We start from the raw sequence: 26,378 nt of genomic DNA, 5'->3' as shown, positions 1-26,378 counted from the left end.
TGAAATGAGCTAATGTTTGAAGGCCTGTTATTGCACCCAGAGAAGGGGCTTCATGGATGCTGTCAGTTGTTGCTGCCTGCTCCAGTCCTAAATCACCCTTCTCTCCACCCTGTCACCACAGGTCCGGGCTCTGTTTCCCTGTGAGAAGCCGCCTCGGCCCACCGAGATGTCCCGGCACCATAGCCGTTTCGAAAGAGATTACCGGGTGGGCTGGGACCGCCGCGAGTGGAGCGTCAACGGGACGCATGGGACCACCAGCATCTGCAGTGTCACCTCGGGGGCCGGTGGCGGCACAGCCAGCAGCCTCAGCGCCCGGCCCGGCCTCCTGCCGCTGCCTGTGGTGCCCTCCCGGCTGCCCACCCCCGCTACAGCTCCTGCTCCCTGCACTACCGGCAGCAGCGAGGCCATCACCAGCCTCGTGGCCAGTTCTGCCTCTGCGGTCACCACCAAGGTAAGACGTGGTGTCATCTCTGAGCAGGAGCCGGATAGGGGGGCCCTGCTTCCCTGCAGGCTCAGGCCAGCCCCACAGGCTCCTGTGGGGCAGCCTGTGCTCCAGACCCTGAGTCCTCCAGAGTCTTGTCCTCCCAGGACCTGGGCCTGGCAACTGTTTGCAAGCGTTCACGAGGGTTTTATTATCTGTAAAGTCTTTCTCTGTGACTAACTTGTAGGAAGAAAAGCAGGTGCTGAGGCCACCCATTGTCCTATGCCATGTTGATTAGATGCTATTTAATGAGTGAAGTAACAGTGGAACTCCAAGATGGCAATACGGGGTTCCTAAATAGATAAATTGAGACCATGCAAGCATCTTTGGGGGTGCCAGTAACTTGGGTGTGCAAGAAGATACTGACAAGCAGTAACAGTCATAAAGGGTGATAAACCCACCCTTTATAAACCACTGGGCCTGGTGTTCTCGTATCCATTGTCTCTTCTGAGCCTTGCCACAGCACGGTGAGGTCAGTACTTTTATCATCCCTGCCTTACAGTTGAGGACACTGAGGCACAGCAAGGGCTCAGTGGGCCTTCTAAGGGCTAGTCCAAGGCTGTGGGACCTTTCTGCAGAGGACCCAGGACTTGTCCCCACAGCTGGCCTCAGGGATGTCAGCTCCAGGTCATTCCCGTTTCTTTTAGAAGAGGCGGCTCCAGCCTTGGGAATGGCAACAGAGGCCAGCCTGTGTTGCTGAACGGAATGTGGAAAACAGTGTTGCCAAGGCTCTTGCTCGGCCTTGGGCTGAGCTGGTCCCCCATCGTGCTGGCTGCTCGGAGCCCCCCAGGCAGCCTGAGTCCTGGAGGGACAAGCCCCTGGCCATGGCTGTGACAGGAAGGCCATCAGTCCCCATCCTGCTTCCTCACCGAGCAGAGGCTATGCAGGCTGCCTTTGCCTCTGCTGGCCATTCAGAGCCGCCTCCCAAGGAGCCCCCTTGGGGCAGTGTGCGTGTACATGCGTGTATGTGCATGCATGCGTGTGTGTGTGCATGCGTGTGTATGTGTGCACATGTGTGTGTGTCTAGGCTTTTCTTTTCCTGCTTTCAGAAAAGTTGCCAGAGAAGTTAAAGGCGGGGAGCCCCACCCGGCTATTGTGAGGTGGCTGTGGTGCTGGAAAGCCGTGCTCCAGGTGTGCTGCGCCTTTGTCTCCTGGTTTTCAAAACTCCCTTTCAGCCCTGCTTCCCATTAATAACTGTGAGTGCTGCCGGCCGGCCGCAGAGCCCGTCAGAGGCCGAGACAATGGAGCTATTGGAGGCTGGCTCGGAGCGCACTGACATCTTGCTGCAGTGCCTTATTGATTTTATTTTCCTGTTATGAAAACACCACCCCACTGAGGCGGGGAGGGAAAGAATGTTGGACAGGGGAGAGGAGGTGGAGGATTATTTGGGCACGCTGCCCCCAGGCCAGCCAAACACATTCCTCCTCTTGGCGCCAGCCCGAGCACTGGTCTGACTCAGTGACCTCTACCCAGTAAGGCCAGCTGCTGGCCCCGCTGGCCACATCTGGCAGGCACTCTGCAGGGCCAGCTGTTGGCCATATGGAGAATGGCAGCCGCTGGAACCGACTGCTCAGGGCTCCAGGTGGGAGAGAGAGGCTGGGCCCGGAGGCCGTCTTGAAGATGTCTGTCCTTTTAAGGATACATGCCTTTGTAGGGATGGTGTTGGGCTGCTCTGGGGGACGAAGTGGAGGGGCTCGGTGCTGGGGCTCCCCCACAGGGCTGTGCTGCCCGCAGAGCTCCCACTTTGCTCCAAAGTGGCTTGATATTCACCATCCTTGACTGGCCTGACCCCAAACCACAGCCACATGAGAGGAAGGGAACCCAGTCTCAGACAGAAAACAACAACTGGGGCAAGGACTGGGCAGGGTGGCCAGGAGGGGGAGAGGGGGCGAAAGTTCATTCCTGTGAGGACAGCCTGCTCCTTGGCATGTCACAACAGAGGAACTGAATTGTGCCTCCAGCCCAGCCTCTTTCCTGCAGGGGCTTGTTTGAGTCCCCAGATTATGCCCCTGTCCCTTGTTGCCCAGGAGCACTGGGTGGGGGGAAGGGAGGACAGCAGTGCTCGCTTCCCAAGCACCCCTGGCAGATTTGGGCCACGGTGACTTCCCGCCGTTCTAGCCTGGCTCCTGCCCGCCCAGAGGCCTGTCCCCTAACCTATGTGTCTGACCCCGTGCCAAGACCACATCAATTGACGGGCAGGCCCAGGCCCAGGTATTTGCGGTTTCCCTGGTCAACAATGTGGGTCTTTACTGAGCAGGCAAGGGCTGGCTGGCTCTTTCCCTCGGGAGCTCACGGCTCCTTGTGTATAACAAATCTGTGGCCTGGACAGTATGACCAGATGACCCAAGAATGTCTCTCCTCCTGAAGTTATTGGCAGGGGAGGCTTAGTGCTGTGACTACAGCCAGACTTTGGAGACAGACTGCCTGGATTTGAATTCCGTTCTACCGCTTGCTATCTGAGTGACCCTGGACAGGTTACCTAACCTCTCTGGGTGTCACTTCTGTAAAATGGGAAGAGGTCATTGTACTTGCTAGCAGAGTTGTTGTGAGGACTGCATGGGTTAAAACCTGTGTGAAGTGCTCAGAACAAGACAGAACCTGGCATGTGGTAATTCGAGTCCCATATTGGTGCTTACCTCCTCCTATCACCGTTGTCACTGTCATCCAGATGAGGCCTATGGGACAAGGCTCCACCCCCTTAGGGAAAGGTGTTCATGTCCTTTTTTTTTTTTTTTTCTTCAGTAGAGACGGGGTTTCTCCATGTTGGCCAGGCTGGTCTTGAACTCCTGACCTCAAGTGATCCGCCCACCTTGACCTCCCAAAGTGCTGGGATTATAGACATGAGCCACCATGCCCAGCCTGACTGAAAGGTGTTCATTTCTAACCTCACCAAGAGGAAAAGGCAGGTCTTCAGATAAGACACAGCAGCCAGGCCCCAAGAAAGCAAGGAAAGGAAAGGGCATCTCAAACCTACCCCTTGGCTGGGACTCCAGATGCTCTGTAGGCAAGAGGGAGCTGGGGGGGAAGAGGCCATCTAGCGGGCTCCAGACCGAGACTGATAACAGCCAGGTGACTGAGGGAAGGGAGTTTAAAGCTTTTTTCAGCTCTCTAGGGAAAGCCCATTGTGGAAACAGCTGAAACTGCACTCCAGGGGATGGTGGGGTGGGTGGGCGAGGTCGGCCGGGTGGAAGCCAGGAGCAGAGCTGTGTCCCAGAGTGTGGGGACAGCCGCTGGAATGTATCTACCGGGCTTCCTGGGTGAAGGGTCTAGAGCCACATGCGGGCCAGAGCCACCCTCAGAAACTCAGCAACTGTCCCTGAGGAAGGTGACTGGGGGACTAGTGTCAGTGCTGTGAGGCCTTAGTGTCCCCTCTTGGCTGGGCAGGGCGCAGGGTGAACATCACGTGCCCTGGGGGCTGGGGCATCCCATGCCATCACCCTCCCCACCCAGCTCTGTGGGCCTGGTCACCTTCCCAGGCAGGGGCCAGCTTCTGCCAGGCTCTCTGGGTGGGGTAGGCTGGCTGTGCTCCCAGCAGCTGGCCGGTGAGGTGATGACAATTCTTTCTGTCACTGCTACCTTCAGGCCCGAGTTGATTTTTCTACTTCTTCATTTGTCTGTGGCCTAAAGATTTCTCATGTGTCATGAGGAAAGACCAGTTGGACAAGCAGACTCCTGGGCTGCTGAAGTACAGGGAGGGTCTGGTGGGCTCCCGTAGCCCCCCAACACACACTCATGGCTCAGACCAATCAATGGCCTCCCCAGGACACAAGTTCCAAGAGCCTAAGAGGAGCAGAGTGACCACGTCCTCCAGCCCCTCATTCTACAGGTCACAGTAGGGAGGCCCAAAGAAAATGTGACCTGCCGAGGTCACCCAGTGAGTTAGAATCAGAACCAGCCTGGGCCAGCTCCTCTTCCCACTCCTGGCTGCCTGGTAGAGCATTCACCATGGTAACCATGATTGCAGCATTGTTATGGTAACTTTTCCATCCGCTCATCCACCCAGCTGATAGCAAGCAAGAGATTTCAGGCCAGAAAGTGGGCACATTTACCTCTGTGGTACAGGTGAGAAAATTTAAGCCAAAGGTTATGTCAACTCAGCATTTCACCACTGCTAAGAGCTTCAAGTTTTTGAGTCTGACAGCACTGGGATTGAATCCTAGCTCCGCCGCTTAGAAGCTGAGTATGTCTCTGAACCTCAGTTTCTTTGTCTCTTAGAATTGGGAATAATCATAGTGTCCTCCTCATGGGGATGATGTGAGAACTGGTTAAATTGATATGCATAGAAAAGCTGAAAACACTACCTGCCATTTGGTAAGCACTCGATAAAAGTTAATTTTAGAAAGTTAAACCATTGACTGGGTCTACCCAGTTATTCATACATTTGCAGGGAAACCTGTTCCCCCCTGGTGGTTGGTGCTGGGAGGCTGAAGAAAGGTGCATTGGCCTGTCCGCATCCCCTGTCTTATGCGGTGTGAGGTCATGCTAAGGAACTGGGATGGCATCCCATCCCTGGCCCACCACTGTGTGGGTGGTGGATGGTCAGGACCGCAGGGGCAGGGTGCTCCTGAGAAGCAGAACTGCAACTCCACTGCCAGGCCTGTTTGTGGGCCTGAAGGGAAGCCCCAATGCCCCACAGTTGCTGCTGCATGAAATTTAAATTATTCTCAGCAAACCTGCTTGACAGATGAAACAGAAAAGGGACGGCTTCATAAAATGCAATTTTGTTCCTGAAAGAATGGACTCTGCAGAATCCTCACTGATGTCTTTGAAATGTACTGGGGGCTTTTTTTCCTTGTGGTCAGGAGCACTCATGCTGAAACATTCCCATCATCCCTCAGAGCTAAGCCCTTGAAAATAAATCTAGCTGGGAAGCAGAGCGACTTCGCCTGTGTCGGAGGCCCGAGAAGAACCGAAAGGGGCCATGAAATCTGTGGGCTTCGTCGTCAACACTCAAAACACCCGGGTTTTGACGTTTATGAGCATTTAGGGCTGTCGGGGTGGATATGTGACATTTATGAGCATTTAGGGCTGTCAGGGTGGACATGTGACAACACTGGAGACTGTATCTTCCCCATGCACTCCAGCTTCTCTGGAGGAATGCTCTTCTTGGGGGAGATGATCTGAGATTTCCGTGGGGATCATGTGAGTGACCTCAGGGCCAATGTGGCAGCCCCTCCTGTTGTGTACTTCTGGGCCCCATGAATGGAGAGAGGATGCTTTTGCACAGAACTCTCATTCCTCTTGTATTCACATTGAAAATCGAAGGCTGCCTTGCCAAGTGGGCTCAGTTGAGAGAATCATTCAAGCCCCTTTCACCGTGAATTTCCAGACTGCAAGTGATTTTATCCAGAAGACTGTTGCTTTCTCCATGAACAAGAATTGTGATTTGCCTTGTGATAAATTATCAGGGAACAATAACACATTGTGAGATAACACAACCTGTGCACGTTAGTACTGAGCTAATGGGTTTTGCCTGTACCTTAAGTTGCAATTACAGTTTGATTTTGTATTCCTTGACTTACAACCCACCTGTCAGTCACTAAGTGTGTACAAAATTGAAAAATGTCATGATTTCCAAAGCACCCATTTCAAAGCCTGCAGTTTGGGCTGAGTGGCCCGAACTTAAATTTCTGATTAAGGAGGCAAAAAGAGGGAAGAAGATGTATTTTGCCACATTTGTAAGAGACGAGCCTTAGTCTGGGCAAAAAAAAGTCCATACATGGATTCCAAAATAAAGATATCAGAAGACTTCATTGACTAGAGCCAGTTGTGTATGTAAGTTAGCTTTTGCTGCTTGATAATACCCCCAAAACCTGGGGTTTTAAAGCCATAACGGTTCTGTGGTTTGACTGGTCAGTACCAGTCTGGGCTGGCTCAGCTGATCTCTGCTAGGCTGTCTCATTTATCTGTGGTCTGCTATAGGTTGGCTAGTGGCTGAATGATCAGGGTTGGTCTCACACACCTGTGGTTGGCCAGCTGTTGGCCAAGGTGACTCAGTCCTTTGTAGCCTGTCATCCTCCATCCAGCTAGCTCAGGCTCATTCACATGGTGGTCTCAGGGTACCAAGAGCAGCAAGAGAGCAAGGTCCATGCACAGATGCTTTTCTAACCTCTTCCTGAGGCATGTTTGCTAAAATCCCATTGGCCAAAGCAGGAGGCATGGCCAAGCCAGATTCAAGGAGTGGGCAAAGAGACCCCACCCCTTGATGGGGGATACTGCAATACCACATTGCAAAGGGACAGGCATCTAAGGTTGGAAAGAGTTGTGATCATTTTTGCAATCTACCCACAGAGTGTTCCCAGCATGTTTGTTTAGGCACAGTCATTCACCCTTCAGTTCTGGCCAAGGCTGGCGTGCCTCAGGCAGAAAGGATTACTCTCTCATATGGCCTGGTATAGATGTGGGACACTCAGGACCCACGTACATCTATCTACTCAGAGAACTGGCTAATGAGGTTTAAAAGAGGACACCCAGCAAGGATTGTGCTGCTAGGAACGGACTGTCCAGCAGCTCTCAGGGGATCTCGCAGGTACACTGACCTTGGCTTCTAAGTTCAGAAGCTCCAATGCTTGATCCTGTCACCGCTCCAGGGTTAGTGGGACTGGAACACTGCGGTCCCCAGGACATGCACAAGGACAGATGCTAACCTACTGATTTGGAATTTAAAAATCACCCCAAGGAGGCCACCTTCATGGACTTTGACCAGAGGCTTTCTCCCTGTGAAAATCCACTTGGGAAAACAAATTCTGATGGGGAGACTTCCTAATGAGTCTGAAATCAGGAAAGGGAGCCTGTTACATGACGCAGTATGCAGTAACCACAGATTCGGACAGCCCAGTGCCTCTTTCTCCCTAATAGGATAAATCCTGTGCAGTTCCCCAAAAGCCCTTATAAGGGCCTCTTCTTAAATTAAATTAAGTTTTCTGCAAAGAGCATCACTCAAGATGAACATAAATCTACCTCTTATTCAGTTCTAATGGTTTTCCCTGTTTCGTTTAATTACTCATGTTGCAATTAAACAATTTTTTTCCCTTGAGAAAGGACAGTATTTTAGCTACATTATGGGTTAAACAGGCTTTGGAGAACTAGCCTGGGAGTCTCATCACCATTTATAACATTGTTTTTTTATAGGGAAAGTATGTTCCAAAATCTAAACAGCCAAATTACAAATGAACTTTCGGAACCCAACCCATTTGTTACCTAGGAACTGTCTGTAATGCTAAAAATAACTTGGGGGAAATAAACATAAAAAGGAGAGCTTAATGCATCTCAGTATCATTTATCTACCATCTGCCCCTACACAGTTAGTTTAATTTCACTGAGGGAATGTCCTCCAAACCCCGACTGACCCTATGCCTGTTCTTCTTACTTTCATGGTACAGCCAGCCAGACTGGCCTGAACCTTCGAAAAGCACAGTGCCATGGGGAAGAGGCATTGTGGAAGTCTCTGCAGAGAGGAGCTGATGTAACTTAATGGATTACCAATCAGTTTCAACACTCCATTTGCTGCCCTAAAAGGAAGGTTTAGGAGAATTCCATGTGCTGCTCCGGCTGCAGTCTCAACTAGTGTGGCATATTAATTTGCATTGTGAATCTGCCTCTCTAGAACCCATAGGCAAGAAACCTCATTTTCCCCTGGTAAATAAAGAGCCCTGAGAACTGAGCAGAGTGAGCGGGCCAGGCATCTGTATGCACTCAGAGACTGCTGTCACACACCTTTCCTATTGATGGCAGCAAAATTCTGCATGCCTAGCTTCCCCTCCTCTGCTTCCTGGAAAAGGTGGGTGAATACTTTGTACCCTTCTGGCACTGTGAAAAGGAGTCCCGGGAGCTGGGAAATGGCACGAGGTGCACGTCTCAATAGCAGAAGGCCAGTTGTCCGCACTCCATCCCTTGACTTAAATTGGTGGCTGCTGTTTGCTGCAGTCCCTTAAGAAAACACTCTTTAGCCACCCACGGGGCCACCCTTGCTAGACCTGCTCCCCAAGGCTCAAGTGTCAAGGTTAAGTTTGTGGTTCTCTGTCCCCTACTCCTGCCTTCCTTTGCCCTTAGACAGCCACACAGTTTCCCCCTGGCCCCCCGACCCCAGACTGCCAGCAGGTAGGGCTCTTGCCCGGCCCAGATGGAGCTGTGGATGGATAAAGGAAGTCACTCACATTCCACATTCTTATTTTTTTTCACACCTGGAGGGGTGGAGACTCAAAACCCACTTGGGCCCCCTTGTCTAAGATGGTCGGCTAGGGTAGGGAATGGGGGGATCCTGTTGGGGTGTCCCAATTGCTCATGCTTTCAGATTTGATTGCTTTATTTTAAAAACATGGATTTGAATGACTGAGAGTCACCTGGGGCAGAAAGGACAAACCCATGAATCCAGCTTCACGGATGGCCAGATCCCTCTGGAGCATCCCAAGCTGGTTCTCTTCCCACTGGCCATGAGGTCAGGGCCTCCCAGTGTGACGCTTCTCTCCTGTGTCCAGAGTGGATCTGCCCAGCTCTCCCAGCATTCAGGCCAGCCCTGGGCCATGGCTCTGGCGTCTCTGTGATTATCTTTGCAATTCTAGAACAGCACCTGCCTTGAGGTTGCCCTCAGGAGGCTTCTCTGGCAGGACAGGGGGACTCAGCATAGGACAGCCTCTTTACAGATGAAAACACACCCAGTTGAGGGCCAGACTGATGGTGAACATGACCCAGATTCTTCAACTACTACTTAAAGTATCCCTACTTCAGGTTAGAAGTGGGCCCCAGGCTGGAGGGTGGCAGGGAATGGAGGTAGGAATGGGGGCATGGGCTGAGCCTGCCTGGTGAATTGATTGTGCTGACCTCATGGTCTGTAGTGGGCATTTCTGCCCATTTGCCCAACGTTCATTTTCTCTCCTCCCTTCCCAGCAGAACCCCCATTCTGTTCAGGTATCCACCACCTCACATGCTCAGAGAAAAGTGAACCCCAGCCTCTGCCGAGAATATGATTCTGGCCAGGCATGGTGATCGCGCTCCGCTCTCCGTCATTAGTTTAGGAAAGGGTCATGTGAGGCAGTTCTGGAATAGAATATGAAGGTAATCCCTCCTGGGGCTTCTGGAAAAGGTTTCCTTGCTTTTAAGGAAGAGTCACAAGAAAAAAAAGTCATCCTTCTCCCTCCAGACATTGTCATGACTGCATATGGTGCCTTGAACTGCTGTAACCTTCCTCCTACGAGCCTGAGGATGAAGCCAGCACATGAACAGTGGAGAAAACAAGAGAGTTCCAGATATACTGAACCAGAGCCCTGGTACTGCCTTGCTCTGGGCTTCTTGTTGTGTGAGCCAATACATTTTCTAGTTGTGTGAAAAAGAAATAAAAAACAACCGCCTCCATTGCACAGACGGCTCCCAAGCAACAGCTGTGGGTGCCTCCTCTCTCTCCTAGACCTCACCAGGCATGTCGGTTTGCTAAAAGCAGCTGCAGTGACCTTCTTGAGTACCCTCTCGTATTACTCATTCATCCCGGCACTCACTGCTGCATACAGGGATCCTGCTATCTGTTGCTTCTCTGAATGTCAACACCAGGACACAGCTTACTACCACCACACTCCTCTGTGTCAGTGGGTCTGTGTTTCTATCTGAGGGAAATCCACTAACACACTGGTACGTGAGCCAGGAGGTCACTGGAGAGCGTCACCCCACCACCCACTTTAGCCACGCTGAAATTCGCAAACATAGGAAGATCTCTCATGCCCTAGGGCGTTTGCACCTGCCACCATCTTCCTAGCATTGTCATTTCCTCTCTTTCCTGCCCAGAAAAACTCCTGTTCATCCTACAACTGAGAGCCTAAAGGTTACCACCCCCTGTGATAGGAAAACATTTTTTGCTATTATTTCTCTTGTTCCTATAACAATTTTGTTTACGTTCCTATTATAATATGTCAATATTATGTGAAATTTACCCATTTATTTATTTGTCTCCTTATGAGGCAGCAAACTCTGTAAAAATCAGCTGCCCATGATGCCCAGTCTATAGAAGCTCTCAATATGTGTTTGAGGACAGAATGAATGGATTAATATATATGAATATTTATTAATTTCTTTAGCCACTATTGTTGGGTTAGGGAAGATGAATCCTTTGACATCATCTCAACTTACCTACTAACTGAGAGAAGATAGTGGAGCCACCTCCAGAAACAGTAATTTCTGTGGGTGCCATGATGAGGATGATGAAGACGTAACCCCGTGGTGAACTAGCATGAAGCCCTCATGGGTTCGTAGTTGGGGCCTCAGCCCAGATGATGAAGCTGTGCTGGGGGGGCGCAGATTTTACATCATCGGAGCTTTTGCTGTAGTTACTGTGCCCTTTCCATCTCTCCTAGAGCATTTGGAGTCACAGTATCACAGCCTTTTCCTTCAAATATTTGCATCTTCTCAAGATTTTACTCTGACTTGCCTGTAATTCTCTGCAGCTTTTTGCATTTATTTATTTTATTTAAGGCACTCATCTAGTAATTACTTTGTTGCAGGCACTGTTCTAAGTACTTTACCAATGTGAACTTTTTAAATCCTCATTATAACTCTCCGAGTAATTATTATTAGCACCACTTCAGAAATGAGAAAGACTAAGGAACTTGACCCAGATCACTCAGCAGAGTGGGATTCATCACCTAGAGCTCTGGGTAGGCCCAGCCCAGGACAACCCCGGTGAAATTGGTTGGATGGGCAGCTGAATGCATGCAGATTCCAGGCACATCCTTCCCCCGTGCTGGTGACACGACCTGAAGGTGCAGCCACAGACTCCCCACAGGAACAGTTTTGCTCATCAGGGTTTGAAACAACCAACAAATGTCAGGATCAAAAGGTACAAGGATCGCATGGTCCAGCCCCAGACCTCATAAACAGCCAGCTGCAGTCCTCTTCATTTTTTTGTCTGATCAGGCGACCTTTTCTCCTTACCAGCCAGGTGGGGTGATGCAGATAGCACTCCGGTGCAGGACGCTTGGGGACTGTTGGGCCTTACAGCCCCGGCCTCTCTTTCTTTCTGAGGGTTTCTTGTTTTGCCCCAAGACATGGTGCATGGCCAGTGTTTGCACTCCAGCCCCCGCTTTCAGAGGCATTGGCCCAGTTCCATCGCAGAAGGGCAGTCACAGCCATCAGGACCGTCTGCAGGTGTTGCTGGGCAGGCCTTGAATATATCCAAGCTCAGGGAAGCAGCCCCCTCTTGCTGGTCCCTCAGTCGTTCTTGGTGGATTTGAACCTGGGCTAGGAAGTGGAGGTGCAGCAGAATCATTGGCAGGACGTTTGTGTATGTCGGGAGCAGAGCAGCCACGATTTGCCACTGTCTTCCCTGTGAGCTCAGCGCCGCTTTGGAGGAGGAGAGGGAAGAAGGAAAAGGTCACTGTGGTTATGGTTTTCATCTCGAGCCCTGTTCCTATGAGATCTTTCCTGGGATGGGGAAGGAGAGACCCTATTTGAGGGGGCTGCTAGGAGTGATGAAAAGCACCCTGGGCTGGGGTCAGGAGGTGGCAGTCAGGACCCATGTTCATACTTGACTGGCTGAGTGACTTTCAGGTGGAATGTTGAAGCTCTCTGAGACTGTTTCGTTATCTACAAGCTGTGCACAAGAGTGTCCACCTCACCGGGCTGTTGTGGGGTCTAAATGAAACAGCTGGGTGAAAGCGCTTTATTAAAATAAATGCCTTGGTTCGTGGAGACAAAAGGTAGATTAGAGGTTACCAGGGGCTGGCGTGGAGGGAAGGGACAGGGAGTTTTTGCTTAATGGGTAGAGTTTCTGTTTGGGATGCTGCAAAAGCTTTGGAAATAGTGGTGACAGTCACATGGCACTGTGACTGCCATGAATGCCACTGAACTGTACGCTTGAAAATGGGGAAAATGGCAAATTTTACGTTAGCGTATTTTACCACAGTGAAAAAAAAGAAAACTCAGACCTAAAGAATAATGAATTAATGAATACCCACCATGGGAGGAGAGAAGCAATGTCTGAGCATAAATTCGGGGACAGCTGACGCACCACACCATTTCCTTGATGAAGAGAAATAGGGGTGTTGGTCACAGGGAGCAGAATGGAAGCCTATCAGATGATGAGTCTTCATGCAGACCAGCGTGTGCTGGGCCGGTTACGAGGAAGGACTCCTGAGGAATGGGCGGGAGGGTGGCCCAGCCCCCAGGGAAGGTTCCTGGGAAAATGTGGGGTCAGCATGGCTGAGGATCCCCATCAGGACTCACCAGGTAACCTGATCTGGGTAGAAAGGCTCTCCACTCTCCCATTTGCTCCTCCCTCAACAGCAGCAGCTCCGCAGGCTCGGAGCTGCCCGGCCACAAGGTTACTGCCAAGCACAGTGGGCGAGTCAGGCCCTTAAGAAAGAGGGTTGTGGTGGACACCAGAGCTGTGGAGGAGCGTCTTTGTGGTCCATTTCTCTAGCACCCCAGAGAGCAGAGCGGAAGGTGAGGCCTCAGCTATACATATTCAGAGGCAGGTTATATGTCTCACCAGCATCAAGCCCACCAGAGCCCAGCTCTGGGCTAGAAATATGCACCTGGCACAAGTGTGCACTTTAACCCTGTGTACTCAGCAAACATTCTAAGAAGCAAGTCTGGACTGCCAACCAGCCAGGACCTGGGATTTGTCCTTGGGGTTGCTGCTAGCATCATCATTGTCATTGTCACTATCACTGACATTTATCGAGTGCTCACTGGGAACCAGCCACGGCTGCAAGTGTTTTTGCCTGTGAACCCTCTCCAGTCTCACGATTGCATGAGGTTGGGGCCGTAACTATCCTCATTAAATAATATAACCTTGGGAGGTGGTATCATGTCCAGGGTCACAGAGCCCCGGAACTGGGTTCACAGCCTCTTTATGATGCTGTTGGTAATGTGGAGACACAGGCCTGCCTCAGGGCAGAGACAGCCCCTGCTTTGAAGGTGAGTTTGATCCTGAGAAGAAAGTGATAGAGGAGGAGAGAGGGGAAAAGATGCAGGCCCCAGCAGCTCACCCACCGGAGCTCCAGAACCTGCCCACTCCACCCGGCACAGGAACCTCCACCCAGCCAGGTGCGCAGAGCCTGGCAGATAGACTCCCTGGTGGATGCCAGAGCCATGGGGGCATGTTTGTGGTCAATTCCTCTAGCAGCCCCAAGAGCTCAGCTATACCACGTCACCATCGCCTTGTCCATTAGAAATATGCTGAGGGGGCCGGGCGCAGTGGCTCACGCCTGGAGTCCCAACACCTCGGGAGGCCGAAGCGGGTGGATCAACTGAGGTCAGGAGTTCGAGACCAGCCTGACCAACATAATGAAACCCCGTCTCTAGTAAAAATGCAAAAATTAGCTGGGCGTGGTGGCAGGCACCTGTAATCTCAGCTGCTTGGGAGGCTGAGGCAGGAGAATCGCTTGAACCCAGGAGGCGGAGGTTGCAGTGAGCCAAGATAGCACCATTGCACTCCAGCCTGGGCAACAGAGCAAGACTCTATCTCAAAAAAAAAAAAAAAAAAAACCATAGCAAACAGAAATATGCTGAGTGTGTGAGTTTTATTCTTCCACAATATGAGGCTGAGGAGATATTGAGCAAACTGTATTGTACCCATAACTCATATTAATGGGAATTCAATCGTGGCAACTTGTCATCTGCTGAGATTAGAAGGGCATATTATGAATATTGTGTTATAATGGCGTTAAAAAGGCATTATGAATTAGGTTCCATGTACCACATCAGGTTCCTTATAAATAATTGAGGAAGAAACTGGTGCTTGGAATTTGGGATTATCCATTTTTGAGATCCCAGCAGTTCCCTCACCGGGCTGATGGGGCCCCATTGATCTGACCACTCACCAGGCCACAGGGGAAGTCTGTACCTGGCATGGCCAATGGCTTTGTAAAATGAGCACTGAGCAGAAATTAGTAACCACCGCATCCAGCAAGGGACTGTACGTTTTTCCTCCAAGATCTTCCCAAGTCCAGATATTCTGTGTCCCTCACCTCCAGTTGCTGGAACTCTGGTGGCATCTGAGTTGGCAGCAGCCTTCCCACCACCACTCACACCCGCCTCTGATCCCCTCAGTGGCGAAGACTTGAGCCTTGATACACCCACGGTCAGACAGTCAGGCACCAGCAGCTTTGTCCCTGGTGGAAGAGCCAGGGTGTCCGGCCACCACCCATCTTCAGGTGGGTTTTTCAGTCCTGCTGTCCTGTCCTGAAGGACTCCACCACCTGCTGGCTGTGCCTCCAGATCCTCAAGGCACCAGAATGGAATGCAGCCCGGAGCTTCACAGGCGGCCCCACTGTAGTGGGTCTTCTTTAGTTCAGACCTGCTGTCTCCACGTGGCCCTGTGAAAGACCAGTAGGAGCCAGTGCAGTCGCTCACGCCTATAATCCCAGCACTTTGGGAGGCCGAGGTGGGTGGATCACCTGAGGTCAGGAGTTTGAGACCAGCCTGGCAAACATGGCGAAACCCCTGTCTCTACTAAAAATACAAAAGTTAGCTGGGCGTGGTGGTGGGCACCTGTAATCCCAGCTACTCTGGAGGCTGAGGCAAGAGAATTGCTTGAACCTGGGAGGCAGAGGTTGCAAAAATATACAAAATACACAAAAATACGCAAAATAGCCAGGCATGGTGGTATGAGTCTTTAATCTCAGCTGCTTGGGAGGCTGAGGCAGGAGAATCGCTTGAACCCAGGAGGCGGAGGTTGCAGTGAGCTGAGATCGCTCCATTGCACTCCAGCCTGGGCAACAGAGCAGGACTCTGTCTAAATAAAGGGGGGGTGGGGCCACACGCAGTGGCTCACACCTGTAATCTCAACACTTTGGGAGGCCGAGGCAGGTGAGTCACCTGAGATCAGGACTTTAGGACCAGCCTGGCAAACATGGCGAAACCCCTGTCTCTACTAAAAATACAAAAATTAGCTGGGCGTGGTGGTGGGCACCTGTAATCCCAGCTACTCTGGAGGCTGAGGCAAGAGAATTGCTTGAACCTGGGAGGCAGAGGTTGCAGTGAGCCAAGATCACGCCATTGCACTCCAGCCTGGGCGGCTAGAGCGAAACTTCATCTCACAAAAAAAAAAAAAAAAAAAAAAAAAAAAAAAAAAAAAAAAAAAAGGAAAGAAAAGAAAGATCAGAAGGGCTTCCTGGCCAGAGTCAGGTCTGTCATTTAGTTATCAAAGCCCAGAACTTGGCTTGGAATGGGGAGGTGGCTGCCTCCAAGGAAAATCTGAGAGGAGAATAGGGGAGAAGCAGGCAGACGCTCATCCTGTCTCTGTTCGGAACGCCCTTGAGATCTGACCTTGGGCCATCGAGGGACTCCAGGAGCAGAAGAAAGCTTCCTGTGACCATGGCCGACCTCGTGGGCCATTCTGAAGCCACTGAGCATCGGTAAATGATGCGATTCCTCCCTATCATTGGGGTGTTGTTTGTCCCTGGATTTCCAGTTTGACTTCTGTCCTATGGCGTGCCTGAGGGTGCCAAGAGACAGGAAGAAGCTGCTGTGGTTTGAGAGGCAGTCAGGGCCAAGAGGTTTCTTTGCATGCAGGTGAAACCGTCAGTCGCTTAGCCAACCTCATTAATCCTAGCTGGGGTACCATTGCACACCAGCAACATAAGTACTTAACACACCTCTTGGCCTGCACAGCGATGGGATTAGGAGCCCAGACTCTAGATTCAAACTGCCCAAGATTGTATCCGGACTCTCCCACTTTCTAACTGTGTGACCTTAGCAAGTTGCTTACCCTCTCAGAACATTGGTTTCCTCTTCTATAAAATGAGATAATAATACTATCCATTTCACTGGGTTGTGGGGAAAATTAAATGAATTAATAATACAAAGCACTTACATCAGTGTCTGGCATCCAGAGCAGACTCTGTAAGCGTGATCTGTTATTATTGCCATGGTCTTCATTGTGTGACCTCCTCCTCTCTGCCTGTCTCTTTCCCTCTAGAATGAAGGCCCTTGAGACAAAAGACCTGTCCTCTTAGGTTCTGCATTGCTGGCACCTTCCGCTTGCCTGTTATGTGCTCAGTAAATATGTGTTGAATTATCAAGTTGAATTGTGGGTAGAAGGTGTAGTCATGGAAATCCACTCGCTTTACTGAAAAATAGCTGTGCACTTTTGAAAACTATATTTCTTTTCCACGGTCGTATATTCTCATTTCAGAGGAGCCCCGTGGCTGCCTCTTGTCCTTTGTGTGGCAGGCATCTCGGCAATAGTACTCAACAGTCTACAGATCAATTAGGCATGTATTGGCATGCATGTAGCATCTCACTAATTAAAGGAATCCCAAAGTCAGGCATTTTGCAGAGCACTTGCTGTGCCTCCATGAAATGGGAAATCATTGCCTCTATCTGATGTTCTGAAACCCGGAACCCGTGCCCCCCCAGTCCTGGGCTCCGGCTCCCGTTCTGTTTGTTGGTGGTTGTGGTTATGGTTGTTTTTGTTGTCATTGTTCTTTTGTTTTTTAAGCCATTTGTGGAGGGCCAGGCCCTGTGCCAAGAGCTTTACATGTTTTGTCTCCATTCTTAGAGCAACCCCGTGTGGTAAGTCTACAGTTCTGCCCATTTACACACATGGAAACTGAGTTTTGGAAAGCCTGAGAACTTGCTCAATGCGCTAGCTCATACGTGGTATTATAGAAACGGGGCTTGAACTCAGACCTTTTTTACTTCGAAGGCTGTGACTCTAACTCCCAGTTCTTTTTTTTTTCTTTTTTTTTTTTTTTTTTTTTTTTGAGACAGAGTCTCGCTCTGTCGCCCAGGCTGGAGTGCAGTGGCGCAAACTCGGCTCACTGCAAGCTCCGCCTCCCGGGTTCACGCCATTCTCCTGCCTCAGCCTCTCCGAGTAGCTGGGACTACAGGCGCCCGCCACCACGCCCGGCTAATTTTTTGTATTTTTAGTAGAGACAGGGTTTCACCGTGGTCTCGATCTCCTGACCTCGTGATCCGCCCGCCTCGGCCTCCCAAAGTGCTGGGATTACAAGCGTGAGCCACCGCGCCCGGACAAACTCCCAGTTCTTTTCCCCAGATGTCTGCCTTTAGGTATCTGCCCGAACCTCAAATATAAAATTCCCAGAATGGAGCTCCATATCCTCAGCCTCAAAGCTGTGCCTTCTTCTGCATGCCTGGCTCAGGGCTCAGGTTTCCCGCCCACCCAGCAGGTGCAGCTACATGACTCTTCCCTCCCTCACCATCCTCATTACTGCCCATCAGTGAGCTGAGGTCCACCTTAGTAGATTTCTGGAGTCCACCCTTTTCCCTCCAGTCCCACTTCCACTGCCATAGTCCAGGCCCATCATATCTCACTTGAGGGGACACAGATTGCCTCTCCTAGCTTCCTGCCTCCAATCTGACCACTCTGTCACATCCATCCTTTTTTTTTTTAAATGTACAGTTACTCCATACTTGCCCTGAAGGAAAAGTGGCTTAAGACCCTTGGCGTTCCCACCTCTTCTGGCTTCACCAAGCCTCATCTGTCACCTCTGCACCCCCACCCCCGTTGGGTCTTACATTTCAGCCAAACATCAGCCGCATGCCCCAACCCTGATGCGGGTGAGTTCAGCTGGAGCATATGTGAGTGACCCCTGGTTCTGTGCCAGGCAGAACACAAATCAGAAAGAACTCTGGCCTTAAAGACAGGCAGCCTTGGGTTCATTCCACTGGTAAGCTGCTTAACCATTGTGTGGCCTCTTTTTCCTCATCTGTAAAATGGAGATAACAACAATACTACCTTAAAAGAAATTCCACTTAAAAAATCTAGCCCAGGCCAGGTGCGATGGCTCACGCCTGTAATCCCAACACTTTGGGAAGCTGAGGCGGGCCGATCACGAGGTCAGGAGATCAAGACCATCCTGGCTAACACAGTGAAACCCTGTCTCTACTAAAAATACAAAAAACATTAGCCAGGCATGGTGGCAGGCGCCTGTAGTCCCAGCTACTCTGGAGGCTGAGGCAGGAGAATGGCGTGAACCTGGGAGGCGGAGCTTGCAGTGAGCCAAAGTCATGACACTGCACTCCAGCCTGGGCGACAGAGCGAGACTCCATCTCACAAAGAAAAAATATATATATATCTAGCCCATTAGGCCAGGTGCGGTGGCTCACACCTATAATCCCAGTGCTTTGGGAGGCCAAGGCAGGCAGATCACAAGGTCAATAGATCAAGACCATCCTGGCCAACATGGTGAAACCTCGTCTCTACTAAAAATACAACAAATTAGCTTAGCGTGGTGGTGTGTGCCTGTAGTCCCAGCTACTCAGGAGGCTGAGGCAGCAGGATTGCTTGAACCCAGGAGGAGGAGGTTGCAGTGAGCTGAGATCACACCACTGCACTCCAGCCTGGTGACAGAGCAAGACTCTGTCTCAAAAAAATAAAAATAAAAAAATCTAGCCCGTTACTAAGCAAACAGTAAGTGCCCAATAAATGCTGGTGATCATAGTGAAATACAAATTTTGTCTTAAGAATAAATTCCTGGAGGCTTGTTTTTTTTTTTAAAGAAATGGACTCACATCCGAGAAAATAAGGAGTGTAGCATTTAAACAATGACATCTTGCTGGTTTCTCCATGTTCTTCTAAGGAAGCCAGATACCCCTTGCACCGTGGCACAGCTTGAGTACACTTGAGCATCTCCACGTACGTGATTGGTCCTCCCTTCCAGTCCCCACTCCCCACCCCGTCTTCCTTCCCACCATTTTGAACATCACGTGGATTCTCTTTCATGTATTCATTCAACAAATACTCATGCTTTGTTAACTTAGGAGGTTCTGTGGCTCAGCTGGTTGAGGATGAACTTCTGGGAAGGCAGCTTCCCTAATGTCAATGACTCCACTTGCGATGCGGGGTGCGCTGAGTCCCGGGCAGTGACTCCTGATCCACCTTCCACTGTGGCCACACACACCTGGTACTGCATTGTGCTGGGGCTTTTTAAAAACTTTTAGGCTGGAGGCAGGTGGCTCACACCTATAATCTCAGCACTTTGGGAGGCCAAGGTGGGTGGATCACTTGAGGTCAGGAGTTCAAGACCACCCTGGCGAACATGGTGAAACCCCATCTCTACTAAAAATACAAAAAAATTGGCCGGGCGCGGTGGCTCACGCTTGTAATCCCAGCACTTTGGGAGGCCGAGGCGGGCGGATCACGAGGTCAAGAGATCGAGACCACGGTGAAACCCCGTCTCTACTAAAAATACAAAAAATTAGCCGGGCGTGAGAGGCTGAGGCAGGAGAATGGCCTGAACCCGGGAGGCGGAGCTTGCAGTGAGCCGAGATCGCGCCACTGCACTCCAGCCTGGGCGACAGAGCGAGACTCTGTCTCAAAAAAAAAAAAAAAAAAAAAAAATTAGCCGGGCGTGGTAGTGCGTACCTGTAATCCCAGCTATTTGGGAGGCTGAGACAGGAGAATCACTTGAACCCGGGAGGTGGAGGTTGCAGTGAGCCGAGACCATGCCATTGCACTCCAGCCTGGGCAACAAGAATGAAACTCCGCCTCACACACACACACAAAAAAAACTTTTATTTGAGGTTCAGGGTACATTGTGCCGTTTTTAAGTGCTGGTGTTCACCTTCCAAGCTCCGCCTTTGAAAAACTCTCCCACAACACAACCACTCATCAAGTGGGTTGCATTCTGATTACCTTGAGAGTAGTTTGTCCTCCAGCCTTCTCCATCCGTGTCCAGCCCTCTGGCTGCTCCAGCTTTGTGGCCTCAGATACCACACCAGGGTCTAGGAGCAAAGGCAGTGCTCGGGGGCAAAACAGCTCCTATCAGCCTCATGCCTCTAGTGACTCCCAGTGCCAATAGTTTTCTCATCAGGGCAGGCCACAAAATGAAGAAGAAAAATCTTTTTGGAATGGAAAAATAGGGCTGCTGCTGTTTTATGGTGGTGTGCTTTATGGTTTTCAAACATTTTAATTAGTTTCATTTTTTAATATAAATGCACCCTGATGTTTTGTGCAGGAAGGGCTCTGTTCTTAAAATCTCAGAAATAAAGTAGGAAAATGACAGATTGGCTATTAAAGCGCCACACTCAGATGTGTTATTATTATTATTGTTATTTAACATTTCTGAACACCAACACTGAGCCAGGAGTGGGGGTGGAGGATGGGGGTGGTGAGAAGATTCGGAGACCCCTGTGACTCAGGGTGGTGGTGTCAGGGGTCCCAGGGGCTTGGCAGTTGCTTTCTCAGCCGCCTGAGATTGTCCTGTCCCTCCAGGAACTTCACAAGATGCCAGTCATCTGGTTTATGGGCTGAAGAGACAACTGGGTGGCCTAGGCTTTGTGTTCCAACCCTGTTCTTGGCTCACCTGTGAACTTGCTACAATTTCCCAGTTCCACTCCCCATCCCATCCAGGTAGGGATTTAAGCTAGATTTCAGGGTGGTAAGGTGGGCCACTTCCAAAGGAACCCATCTCTTCTTGAAAACATTCAAACTGATGAGAAAGCAGAATTTTACTTTCAGGGCACTCCTCATGTAGTAAGTTAAATAGTGCCCCACCCCCCACCCAAATATATGTCCACCCAGAATCTCTAAATGTGACCTTGTTTGGAAATAGGGTCTTTGCAGAGGTAACTAAGGTAGGGCTCAAGATGAGACCATCTAGATTGGGGTGGGCCCTAAATCCAATGCCGAGTGTTTTTATGAGAACAGAGAGGGAGATTTGACAACACAGAGAAGGCCATGTGAAGACCGAGCAGAGGTGAATGATGCCACCACAAAGCAAGGAATGTCTGGAGCCACCAGAACTGGAAGAGGCAAAGGACCCTCCCTTGGAGCATCCAGAGGGAGTGTGGCCCTGCTGACAGCTTCACTTCAGACTTCGGACCTCCAGAACTGTGAGAATGGACCTTTCTGTCCTGTAAGCCACCCACCGCGTGGTTGTTTGTTGCCGCAGCCCCAGAAGAATGATACACCCCATGGACACCCCATGGAAGGGTCTCTTCCTAGCATCTCCTTCAAGAAGGTCCATCCGCGTGGGGCTGGATTTTTGCAAAACATGCTCTTGATGCTGTGAGTTTAATCCAGGAGCAGCAGGCTGACCTGCTGACCTCGTCTCTGCTGAGTTGAAATGAAACACCATCACACCTTCTTCCTTGGTGTCGAAAAATGTTTCTACAAGCTTCCTAATGACCACCTGCCTGCTTCCTATAACATATGGACTCCAATTTGGAAAAGTTTCAAAGGGCAATGAAAGCGAGAAGCTCTAGTACTCCCACGTCCCTCTCAGAAGGGAAGGCGCTAGGTGCGTCATTTACGTGCAGTGGTGTCTCCAGGGAGGGGCAGACTTATGAGTGGGATCAGACGCTCAATGTGGCCTCCATTTAAAGGGAGCCGACATCGGGACTCTTATGTAGCTGGAGTAAGAAAATGGAAACAGACGTGCTGTACTGGTTATTCCCCTCCAGAAAGCTCTTGATCAGACTCAGAGAGCATCAGGGAAATTCTTTAAATCAAAAAACCACATAAGCCAAATAAAAGCTCCAAGCCCCAACCACTCCCCTCTTCTCACAGAGTTTAATTCAGAAGAAAATTCTCTTTGCTGCCATCTCTGCTCCTCTTTATCTCGTTGTAATTGAAAGGAGAAAAAGTGAGCAGATTCATGGACTCGGACACTCCTTCCCGTTAAAGACTGTGCTTTGACTGTGTTATTGCCAGCGGGTCATTTTATAGAATTCTAGGAAGGAACTGGTTCCAGTGATCCACGGTGGGCCTTCTAGAGACAGAAGGCCTCCACAAACCCACACACCTGCCTGGGGGAAACTGTACCCAAATGTCAGCCGAGGCTTATGGGCCTATTTTAGAAGATGAGCGATCCCTAGGCAGGCTCCAGCCGGCCTCCCAGGTCTGTGCCGTGTTTTTCTCCAGCTGCTCCCCTGGGCCTGGGTATGAAATTAGATGGCAGCCTACTGTTTACCCAGCTGTTGCTGGTGCCCAGAGCCCATACCGGGGCAGGCGCCAGTGCTGCTCAAAGGATATTTATTCTTTAACCGCCCAGGGACTGGGGGCAGAGCTGTGTACCCTGCTCCTGGAAACAGGCACCCTCCTCCCAGCTTCGCCCTCTGGGGATTAGAACGGCAGAAACTCTGGGACTAGGGAGGATCCAAATTTGGAAAGTATTGGCTCTGCCCAGCGGTGTTCGTGCTGGTAATTTACGTCTTGGAAGTGATTTAATAACTTGAGTTTAATTTCTTTGGAGGAACATGGCAACAGCCTGAGCTCATCACGTCCCTCCAAGCCTTTGGCGACATTGTAATCCCAAACTGGCAGTGCTGGAGAAAGTGCCTAGACTTACTCTGGGCACAGAGGCTGGGGCGGGGGGGGGGTGCCCATGAGGGACAGAGGAAGTCAAGGGGCACAGCACTTTGTCTAGAAAGTTTTACTCAGCCTTTATTTTATTTTATTTATTATTATTTCTTGTTTTGAGACAGAGTCTTGCTATGTTGCCCAGGCTGGAGTGCAATAACACGATTTCAGCTCACTGCAACCTCCGCCTCCCGGGTTCAAGCGATTCTCCCGCCTCAGCCTCCTGAGTAACTGGGATTACAGGCGCATGCCACCATGCCCAGCTAATTTTTGTATTTTTAGTGGAGATGGGGTTTCGCCATGTTGGCCAGGCTGGTCTCGAACTCCTGACCTCAGGCGATCCACCCACCTTGGCCTCCCAAAGTGCTGGGATTACAGGCGTGAGCCACCACGGCCAGCCTAGTCAGCCTTTAAACTAAGGAGATGATGCAGAAGACACAGCCCGTAGTACCAGACCCCAAGAGCAGGAAACGGCCATCAGATTGGGTATACACCCGAGTGGGCTGAATGAACAGGCTCCATCAGCCTGATCTGCAAGTGACTGCTCGCCAAGAAACCATGCCTGTAAAGGTTAGGGCAGTTCTCCCACGTGCGTGGCAACATGGCAGCTGAAATCGGTATAAGAAAGGAGATGGATTACAGGAGGTGGAATCCGTTACTGAAAGATTCTTGGAGTCTAGCGGCGATAGCTGCAGCTCACTGCTAACCGGGAGATTTATGTGACAAGATTATCAATGGTATTAAGCACATTTAGAAGAGAGGATTATACCTACTCCTGGGTCAGTTCTGTGCCACCAGGCCCTGTTCTGGCCAGCATGTGAACAGATGGACTGCCGGCTGCATGAAGGTGAAGCTAAACATTTGCACAGTCACGAGAGGAGGGGAGGCTCAGATGATGAGTTCATTGCTGGGTGGCTAAGTTCAAATCCAAGGGAAGGATCTGGTTTTGGGTCTCTGCCAAATCCTAGGAAAGCTCTAATTCCAGCTCCTCCCTTTCTGCCCTCCAGGCTCCCCACCACCACGCCCACCCCTGCCAGCCTGCCCAGATTTTTGGCTTGGTGAACTCCCTCACCAAGGGGAGGGGACCCATATGTAACTAGAAGCAGGAGGGCGGTGTCGGAGGCTTCGAGGGGTGATAGAAAGGAAACAGTGCCAAGCCCACCAGCCGCCCTCCCAGAAACGAACTTCCAAGCAATAGCAGACTCTGCTCCAGAGAAGGAGAAGCACTTTATTCGCTCTACCACCAGGGAGAGTTTAAAATTAGACCAGGCGAAGCTCAGGAGGATATGCTGTTGGGAGCAGTTCTGGTGGCCTTTGGAAGGGTTGGCTGGGATTTGGCTGATGGGCTTTTTTCATTCCCGATGTTTAAGCCTAGCCTGGAGCCAGGACTATGCAGAACGAGAGCACGCAGAAGGCCTCTGGGGAGGCTTAACTGTCTAGGGACACCTCTCAGCCCTGTCTCAGGAATTGTTGCAGAACCCTTGAAGTTGTAAGCAGAGCTTAAATGGAGTGTGACCTCAGAAAATGCTACTTCAACAAAATTGTGGTAAGCGATACATAATATAAAATTTGCCATTTTAAAGTGTACAATTCAGGGGCGTTTCGTACATTCCTAAGGCTGTGGGACCATCACCACTATGTAGTTCCGGAATGTCTTTATCACCCCAAAAGGAATCCCCATACCCATTAAGCAGCCTCCCCACATTCCTTCTACCTAAAAGCATTACTTATTTATTTATTTATTTATTTATTTTGACTCTTTCCAGGCTAGAGTGTAATGGCGTGGTCTCAGCTCACTGCAACCTCCATGTCCTGGGTTCAAGCAATCCTCCTGCCTCAGCCTCCCAAGTAGCTGGGATTACAGGCACCTGTCACCATGCCCGGCTAATTTTTGTATTTTTTAGGAAAGATGCGGTTTCACCATGTTGGCCAGGCTGGTCTTGAACTCCTGACCTCAGGTGATCTGTCCGCCTGGGCCTCCCAAAGTGCTAGGATTACAGGCATGAGCCACCGCGCCTGGCCAGCGTTACTTTTTAAAGTAATGATCGTGGGATGACCTCAGGAAACATCTATTTCGCTGATGTGGGGGAGGGAGAAGCCCTTGTGCTTGAGCTGAGCCCCTCCTTGGTGCCCCTCAGCCTCGAGAGGGCTGCCTGCCCCTCTCCCTTAGCACATGCTGCATTGTAGTTAGTTGTCTAAACTCTCTCTTTCCCCCACGGGCAGTGCCAGTGTCTGATTCCTCTCTGTGACCCCAGCTCCTAACACAGCAGGGAGTACCTCGAAAGCCTCAGCGACATTCGTTGGCCGGAAGGATATAAAAACCAGTCATTCAGTAGCTGATTAGCTCCGTCTTATTGTTGGGGGGTATAACTCTTTGTCCCAGAGTTGTCATACTTTTGATCCCTGCACAGAAAGAAGCAAACCCAGAGTAGGAAGAACAGGACTTTCATGTTGCTCCTTTTAATTAGACGCCCTGTTAAATTGCAGCAATTTTGCACTGTGGTTCCCTCTCAGCGTGTCGAGAAGCTCTGAAGACGCTCTTAACCAAGGAAGCCAGGAGTTCATTTTATTCTTTTCCTCCTTATTTTCTTCCAAAGGCCAATTTACTTTTTTTTTTTTTAGACATTTTGCTTTTTGCCGGTGCTGTTCGTTGATATTTGTGTATATAACAATGCTCCTTTCATAAAGGAGGTGAGTGTGGTGGAGCGGAATCCTCAGGGCCCCCCCACTAATCACTTTTGATGGAGTAAGACTTGGAGAATCAATGATTTTGCCTTAGAGTCGGAGGAAATTTGCTGTTCTCAAGCCCTCTTACATGGAAATATAAGCCACCAGGAGAGCCCAGCCTCCCGCGGGCTACCGAGTCCCCCCTCCACTGCCTGGCAGGAGCTGAAAAGATCAAAGGGACAGATGACAGTGCTTGGCACCCATTTGTCACTCCATTGGAGGGAACCAGTTGCAGTGTTAACAGTCAGGCCTGGTCCCATGTTTCATGAATATTTGAGAATGTTTGCTGGCAGAATTCTAACTGCGCTGTGTCCTGCACGGCGTACGTGTCACCCATATTCCAGAGCCTAATCGGAGCTCTGGGGGAAGGAAGCACCACTTCTCCATTAGATTCCTTTATTATCCTAAAACAGGCCTGCTAAGCGGTTCCGTGTCTGGGGTCTAAAGTCCGTGTGGCCCTTCTCATTCTTGCTCCTCCAAGAATCCTGACGCACGGGCAGGGAAAGTGTTTTATTTTTATGGACTAATAATTTAGAGGCTAGGGAAGGGATGGCCTTGTGTGCTGGCCTCGTTGTAACAATTTTTCTCATGTGCCTTCCAACCTGTTCATCTGTCGCGTTTGTTTCTAAAAAGTCCTCTCATCTGCCCTCTGCTGACACCAACCCCACCTGTCCTCAGATCCCATCCATGGCCCTCACCCCCCTCATCCTTTTCTGTAACCTCTGACAATTCTGGATGACCTGGTCCCTGTCATGCACTTTGGGCTTGCCCCTGCCCTGTGAGTAGCCTGACAACCCTGCACACGCCCCTGAGGAGGTGCCAGTGCCTGCTCCTCCTCCTGGCCTCCCTGCCACCCAGCCCAGCATGAAGCTGAACAGCGAGTGGGCCCCAGGAGACAGGCTGAGTTGGTATGGC

At 50.5% G+C, this 26,378-nt stretch overlaps 1 protein-coding gene across 1 annotated transcript in view; it reads left to right on the top strand.

Moving 5' to 3' along the window:
• Window positions 1–26,378, top strand: part of KLHL29 (kelch like family member 29) — a 324,605-nt gene that overhangs the window by 172,791 nt on the left and 125,436 nt on the right. Inside the window, exon 3 of the mRNA XM_055253343.2 lies at window positions 122–451. Coding sequence (XP_055109318.1) covers window positions 167–451 — 285 coding nt within the window. The 5' untranslated portion in view covers window positions 122–166. The remainder of the gene's footprint in view (window positions 1–121; window positions 452–26,378) is intronic.

The sequence above is a fragment of the Symphalangus syndactylus genome, chromosome 18 (genome assembly GCF_028878055.3).
Source record: "Symphalangus syndactylus isolate Jambi chromosome 18, NHGRI_mSymSyn1-v2.1_pri, whole genome shotgun sequence".
Classification (NCBI taxonomy): domain Eukaryota; kingdom Metazoa; phylum Chordata; class Mammalia; order Primates; family Hylobatidae; genus Symphalangus; species Symphalangus syndactylus.
Note: the sequence above shows the minus strand (reverse complement) of the source record. Positions and strands in the feature narration are given on the sequence as shown.